At 41.5% G+C, this 7844-nt stretch overlaps 1 protein-coding gene across 3 annotated transcripts in view; it reads right to left on the bottom strand.

The window, feature by feature from the left end:
• ANK3 (ankyrin 3, node of Ranvier (ankyrin G)) overlaps positions 1–7844 on the bottom strand; it is a 600548-nt gene that overhangs the window by 192464 nt on the left and 400240 nt on the right. For all 3 annotated transcript variants that reach the window (XM_011988324.1, XM_011988323.1, XM_011988322.1), the window contains exons 13-16: positions 6381–6479; positions 4272–4469; positions 2463–2561; positions 2081–2179 (exon numbers count right to left, since the gene is read on the bottom strand). In XM_011988324.1, the coding sequence (XP_011843714.1) occupies positions 2081–2179; positions 2463–2561; positions 4272–4469; positions 6381–6479 (495 nt within the window). The remainder of the gene's footprint in view (positions 1–2080; positions 2180–2462; positions 2562–4271; positions 4470–6380; positions 6480–7844) is intronic.

The following is a 7844-nucleotide window of genomic DNA, read 5'->3' as shown; positions in this document are numbered from 1 at the left end:
AGTTTCCCCATGGATATCTTAAGGGTCCAAAGAAAAAAAAAAAAAAAAAAAAAAAAAAAAAAAGAAAAGAAAAGAAGAAAAGAGAAGAAAAGAAAAAGAAAAAGGAAAGTAGCCCACACATACCTGGGTAAAAATGAAATGAAATAAAATGTACAACCATTAAATTCCTTACAAATCTTTCTCCTTAAAATTATGCTAAAATATCGTAACAAAATTTCCCATTTAAAGCATTTTTCAGTGTACAGGTCAGTAGTATTAAGTTCTGTGTATTCACATTGTTCTCCAACCATCACTATTATACATTTCCAGAACTTTTTAGTCTTCCTAATTCAGACTCTGTATCCATTAAACATTAACTCCCCATTCCCTTCTCCTTCTACCCTTGACATCCACCATTCTCTGTCTGTCTCTACAAATTTACTACTCTATGTACTTCACATAAGTAGAATCGTACATCTGTCCTATTGTGACTGGCTTACCTAGTACAACGTCTTCAAGATTCCTCCACGTATTATAGTAGCGTATGTCAGAATTTCCTTCCTTTTAAAGGCTAAATAATATTCCCTGTGTGTATATGTGCAGTGAGTATATGCATTCATCCATCAATGAATATTTGGTTTGTTCTCACCTTTTGGCTATCATGAATAATGCTGCTATATCTTTTTTTTCAAGATAAAGTTTTATCAAGTCAAGTCGTGGTTTTGTAATAGAAACAATGTTTGTCAGGGTCAGAAATTATGGAGGGGAAAGCTACATTTAGATGAAAAGCAAAGTTGGGAGTTTGATTTTGAATTTGAGATTTCATTTTAGATTTTGAGGTATAATTCTGGAGAGGATGGGGCAGAAAATGATTGAAAGTTTTCAGGAAGAAATATCTATCAAAGATAACATACTCTCTAAACGGAGACAGTACCCAAAAGTTGGTCTCTTAGTGTATCTAAAGTAATCTAGAACAACCCCAGTTCATTCATCTGTGTATACAATGATGTGATATAAACATTAGGTTTAAAGGAGAGCACTGCAGCTGCCCCTACATGGAATAGTAAGTCAAAGACGTAAAAAGCATAAGGGAGGCCGGGCGCAATGGCTCACGCCTGTAATCCCAGCACTTTGGGAGGCTGAGACAGGTGGATCACAAGGTCAGGAGATCGAGACCATCCTGGTTACGGTGAAACCCAGTCTCTACTAAAAATACAAAAAATTAGCCCTGCATGGTGGTGGGCACCTGTAGTCCCAGTTACTCGGGAGGCTGAGGCAGGAGAATGGTGTGAACCTGGGAGGCAGAGCTTGCAGTGAGCTGAGATGGCGCCACTGCACAAAAAAAAAAAAAAAAAAAAAAGCATAAGGAGCATAAGGGATACTCAAGGGTCCCTTCAACCAATAGTGTTTAGCGAAATAACTGAACACTGAAATGGTGGTTTGCATCATTTCAGTGTTCTCTGATCATAGCCACCTGCTCAACAATAGGAAGCATATTAAAGCAATAGCACTCTATTAACCTGTCTTTAAGGAAGCTCTTCTTTATGATTTGTCCCTCAAATTAGATTACTAAAATAATAACATAGCTATATACCCACTCAGTTTCTCTCTTTTCTCAGAAATCTAAGTTGTCTACTGATCAAAAATGCCCTAACAATAAAGATCCTCCTTAGCAATAATAAAAACACACATGTAAAACCTCTCAACCTATTTTACTAAATTCAAATAAACAACTTGAAGGCAATTAGATGGCCAGAAAAATGTAACACATATTTCATAATTCTGACAAATCAGAACTTTCTTACTCCCTGGGGCTGTGCTTATGTTTTTCATCTGGCTAAAGAGTGTTCCAGCTCTCCTTCCTCCAGGAGGTCCTGGATTGTCAAAGACAATCAACTGACAAGTAAATATTTCCTGAGCATCTACCATATTAGCAGACTAAATCACTGAAGGCACAGATGTCCTAAGGTGCTTCTATTTCTGTGATTTCTTTAGTGGTGCCTAAACTAGGAGGGTGCTCCTGGTGAAGCAGGAGTAGATGTGCAGATAGAGACTGATAGACCTTACCCATCAGTCTCCTTAGGCTGTGGATTATAGGTACCTTTGCGGCTGCGTGAGGTGAGGCTCCTTGGTCCAAAAGCAGAAGGGCCACTTTCTGATTATCGTAATGTGCAGCTACATGCAGTGGGGTTAGCCCGCTCTGAAAACACGTGCAGAAACAACAACCAGTGTCAAAGGTGTCTTAATACCAGAGGCCTAGATTGAGGAAATGAGATTAGACTGGATACAACATAGGGCATATTTACATTCCGGTTTCCACAGTACTTGGACCTCAGCATTTACCTTTTATTTCCCAAGTGCTCTTCATCCTAGTGGGACTTAAATATTTAGTTACAACTCGGGTGGCCATTAGTGAATATTAGCAAGTGTGTGTTTTGTTATTGGGGAAGTGGCCTGCTTCAGGGTTGCTGGTGACCTCTTACCTTCCCAGCAGCATCTGGAGATGCACTTTTCTGTAGCAGGAGATTGGCGACTTCAAGTTTTCCATACTTTGCTGCCACGTGGAGAGGGGTAAATCCTTTCTGAAAGAAAAGAAACATAAACATAATGAACAATAGAAATGACATAAGGAAAACACACGCAAAACACAAACCAAACAACAAACAAAAAGATATGACATAAGGGGACTGCCTTCCAGAACTGATTAATTATTCTAGTGATGATGAGCAGTGAAGTCTGCATTTAAAGTCCAAGACTCATAGATAATGAGTTCAAGAGCCTTCTTATCGACAGGGTGTGAGCACAACATACCAGGATACCTAATCTTTCTCCCTTCTGCTGACTGAACCACAACATGCTATTGGTTCTGGGAGTCATCAGGTATCTCACCAGGATGAAGTTGGAAAGCTGGATCTGGGGCTTATTCTAGGACTGCTTTTAGAGTTTCATATTGTGGGAAGAATAAGTTACAGGGTCCCAGACTCAGTTTGCACGGTTTGGGAAAATCCAGGGGAAGTCTGAACCTCTCACAATCTCACATCACCAGACTGGACACTTTCTCTTCTTCTTTCCCTGTTTCTCCATGTATACACAGTCCTTAAGTGTCCTCTAGTCTTCAGGAGGAGTCAGAAATTCTCTTACCTTTAACACCAGAGGTGAACTTAATGACATGGTTTTAGAATGATGAGACACCTATTCTGTTGGTGAACTGAATAATCACACATGGACAAACATGCAACAATTGGATGTTAATAGCTGAGTGGCTGCTCCCTCAGGCTTCCAACTCCTACAAGAATCTGTGTATCAACCAGCCAATCAGCACACTGTTGTGGGGGTCCCAATCATGAGTCAGGGATTAGGGGGTCATCAGCACATGTGACCTCATGAGACTACAGCAAACTAAAAGGAATGTGCAGCTGGTATGGTGAAATGCCTGAATACTCAGGACTCCATCACCCATTGCTCCGTTTCACATCAAATGAGCTTCCTGAACTTGCATCTCAACTCTACTGAAGAGCCCAAAGAATCACAAGAAATGAAATTTGAGGTAGTCATCATTTATCCTGATAGTTCTCTATTTGTAATTATCTCCTATATTGATTACACATTAATCTTTCTTATCTGCATCCAAATAAAAGAGTGCAGTACCAGTTACTAGCTTTGGAAGGTGCGCCACAAGCCAATTCATCTTGCTATCACATTTGCTAGGCTTATGTAGTATCATAAGAAAAATGAGCTCCAAATTTTGCATTCTGCACATGCAGAGCAACTGTTTATGTTAGGGTATTACTCTAAGGCATCAGAGTTGAGATAAAAATAAATCAAACCATAAATCATGACAACAGACAATAATGAAAACAGAAAGAACAAAAACAAACAAAAACAACCCCAAGAAAAATTTACTGCCAGTTTCCCAAGTGTTATAAAAGCATCTACCAACCAAGCTGTGATAGTGTGGTTTGTGTGCTTGGCCTGAGCATTTTGCTAATCTGTAGCTCTGTTTTTAAACTAAAATTTAAGGCCATCAAATAATTTACAAGAAGTCTGACTCTGGATATCATTAAGGTTTCATTGGAAGATAATGTACTAAGAAACTTAAGGCAAAAAAACCCCCACAAAATACTATCAGTTACCCTCTCCCACCACAGAGCTTTGCTGGCCATATTAATGACTACCGTGGGATCGCAAGAATAGATGCTGTTGTGCGGCTTCTGGACCTGTGACTGTGCTGGGAACTGTAAGGAAGATGTATTTGGGGGAACAGAGCAGGATTCTGAGATACGCTTTCATACCTTTGTTGTTATAGATAAAGATGCTCCATGATCCAAAAGGAATGCGGCCACATCCTCATGCCCCTCTCGGGCGGAAAGGTGAAGGGGGGTGTACCCAGAAGTTGTGGCTGCATTTGGAGATGCTCCTTGCTGCAATAACTGTTGTACTATGTCTGCTTTCCCCAGTCGGGCTGAAATGTGGAGTGGGGTTTGGTCATCCTAAACAGCAAGGTAGAAATGTAAGGCTGATGAGCTGAGGAAACAATGGTGCCTTTATGAAAAATTCACGGAACATTAGATGCTTGATGTAAGAGGTACAATCAACTTTTTGAGTCAATGCTAAAAAAAATCTTATTTGTCTTTTTCTTCAATGTTCAGAAATGAGGAGATGGTAGGTCTAAGCTCATTAAATACCTCTGGAGAGTGAACCATTAATAAGAAAACCGTGAAAGGCAGTTCTGTCTATAAATGACCCCCCAACAACACCTGCCACAGAGAATCAAATTTGAACTTTAATTGCTCCTTCTTCGGGAGATAAGACAATGTATCCTAGTAAAACTCATATACCTGGGAGGGATATTATACCTCCACACCAGTTATTATCCACTCACATGGAATGAATTATTTTGTTGGTTCTGTCTTCCCATAGACAAACGCAGAGTGTGAGGAAGGCAGTGTAGGGTTGCGCAGTATACCTGTGCAAAGGCTCCCAGCCGAAGGGTCAGCAGGGGCTGATGCCCTCTGCTTGTCAAGCTGTGTATCCTGGTATGGGCTGCATCTGTCTAGACTGGAGAACCACCTCACTACAATTCACCCAAAGGCAGGAGGTACTCACCAAGTCCTGATCCTCTAGGATCTTATCCCCAAGTGGGAGGCGCAAATCATCTTAATTTGCTCAAAGATCCCTGTGGTAGTCCTCGAAATAGAAATTCTCTACTGAATTGTGATAAGGTTGAGGTAAATGGTTTAAGTAGGAAAGGTAGAGAAAATAGGCTAGAATAGAGGACACCATTTTGGAAGAATAAGGAGGACGAGGGTCAATGTCAAAGTAAGAGGGGCTATCTAACCAGTAGGAAGCATGAGAGGAGTTAGGGAGATGCCACAAGAGAGAAGAGGAATATTGAGAGCAGAAAAAAATAGGTGCCAAGGAAAAATCTCATATACTGCTACTACTGCCACCCCTTAACTTGAAACTAGAGACTGCAGACTGTGCAAATGTATATTTACATATTGTAGGTTGAAATTAAATGGTTTATGACTCTGGACCTGAACTGCCATTCTGATAACCAGACCAAACTATCCATCCCTAGAGCAGCAGATAAGTGGGTTTCTCCTGCAGGTGAAATACGAGGCCAATTCTGAAGTGACCAAACAGCTTGTGTAGAAAAAAAAAAAAAAAATCCCGGCCGGGCGCGGTGGCTCAAGCCTGTAATCCCAGCACTTTGGGAGGCCGAGACGGGCGGATCACGAGGTCAGGAGATCGAGACCATCCTGGTTAATACGGTGAAATCCCATCTCTACTAAAAAGTACAAAAAACTAGCCGGGCGAGGTGGCGGGCGCCTGTAGTCCCAGCTACTCGGGAGGCTGAGGCAGGAGAATGGCGTGAACCCGGGAGGCGGAGCTTGCAGTGAGCCAAGATCCGGTCACTGCACCCCAGCCTGGGCGACAGAGCCAGACTCCATCTCAAAAAAAAAAAAAAAAAAAAAAAAAATCCCTCATTTTCCTTTTGTGGCTGTTGACAGCTGACTTACAAGTCAACCAAAAAACTCAGTTATTCTTCCAGATTGTGATTGTTCTAGAAGCTTTGTGCATAAGCCCTTCTCCACGGAGTGTGAAGAACTTTGGACCAAGTCTAGATTCAGTCCCCAATCTGTTAGGGACTAGCCATGTGCTGACAGTTTCAGGCACAAGTTCTCATCTCATCCTATTTCATTTTGTTAAATAATTGAACGAACAAATGTGGAGGGAAGGGATTTTTCACAGTGTTACTTGGGTAGGGACTTTCCTTATTGGAGGTTGTTCACTATTTTTAAAGTATTCTTGAAAGACGGCATAAATATACTTAAAAGTTTTATGAAAATCAAAGGGTTTTTCCTCAATTTCAAACACTTTTCAAGTATTGCGCATACCTTAGCTTTAGCTTCTACCTGAGCTCCGTCTTGTACCAGATACCGCACAACTTCAGCTTGGCCGGAGCGAGCTGCCATGTGCAGCGCTGTTTCTCCTCTCTAGGGAACATGAGCCAAAGTAAATTAGCTGCAGCTCTGAAGAAGAGTGGCGTATTTTATTTGGCATAAAGCTTATGATGGACTTTTTTCAAAAATAAAAAATAGTCCTAAGCACTTCCTTATTGAAAAGATAGGAAGTCAAATGCATAAGAATTTCACAGGAACGTGGTCCATGAGGCAAAGACTTTGACATAAGCCTAGGGAGTCTTGTCACCCACTGTGCCAGCGGCGCTGCTCAGTAACCTACAATGTGGCCTCCCTTGGGGCTGGAAAGGCAAGTGCTCATAGGAGCCAAGCAGGCGGGTGAGTGAGTGCAGCTGGGCAGATGTGGAGTGCTTGAGAGAGCCCACACCTGCGCCGAAGCAGGCAGCCATCCCCCCCACACACCCCCCCAACATCTTCAGCTTGCTGCTGTCACTATGCAGGATGCCAGCCTTACCATGCCACACCATGCAAGTTTTCAAAAGAAGTGGCAGTCTGGATTTTATATAAATTTTCCTATTCTTAAATATTGACCATAAATTCAGAATTAAAAACAAAACACTACATGGGCAACATAAACATAGTCAAGGGCCGGATTTGGCTTGTCAGCAGTTGGTTTGCATTTCCTGTTTGATCTGAACAGATCAATATCTTAGTCTTTGGACATTTTTCCCAGTGGATCATTTTCTTTGCCCTGGACCACCCTCCCCCTATTTTTTCACCAGGTAGATTCTAATTCAGATTACTTCTTTACTTGATTAAAAATGAAAATGATATTAGAAACAGATACACTGAAATGGACAAAAATAAAAATGAAATACATTCTCTCACATAGGTGATGCTCACTTTTAAACTGCCTTTATAAATTGAGCTTTGCTTTATAGGCCACCTACTTCCATGGAAGGACACGTGAGGACAGATTCCACAGGAAACTGGTAGATTGTGTTTATTGGAAAGGTGTTGAGGATGTCGTTTAGTGTATTACTCAGTGTTTCCTCTACGAATGAAAACATTCTCTGCAATTAGTACCAGGAAAGACTGCATTTCATCTGAGAAGCTGGTCTATTTCTATGTTGTGGTTGTGCTGCTTGGGGCTGCTGGAAGATGCAGTCTTACTGGGGAGCCCCACTCTCAGGGTAAGGGTGCAGGACCTCATAGCTTGCCCCTTCTGTGCCAGGATGGTGCTTGTTTTATTGTTACTTCTTTAATGCTCATGAGTCCAATGAGTGTTATTATGTTTATGGTCTGTTGTGCTAATACTATGATGTCAAATTTGAAACCCTGTAAAACAATGCCACATGCAGATCACGGGTGGTAAGTTACCACTCTGATAGCTACTCTGAAGTGAGCCTCGTGGTTCCTACAGAGCAATGTTTGGTGTGG

This window comes from Mandrillus leucophaeus, unplaced genomic scaffold (assembly GCF_000951045.1).
Source record: "Mandrillus leucophaeus isolate KB7577 unplaced genomic scaffold, Mleu.le_1.0 Scaffold327, whole genome shotgun sequence".
In the NCBI taxonomy this organism is placed as follows: Eukaryota; Metazoa; Chordata; class Mammalia; order Primates; family Cercopithecidae; genus Mandrillus; species Mandrillus leucophaeus.
This window is presented reverse-complemented; position numbering and strand designations above follow the sequence as displayed.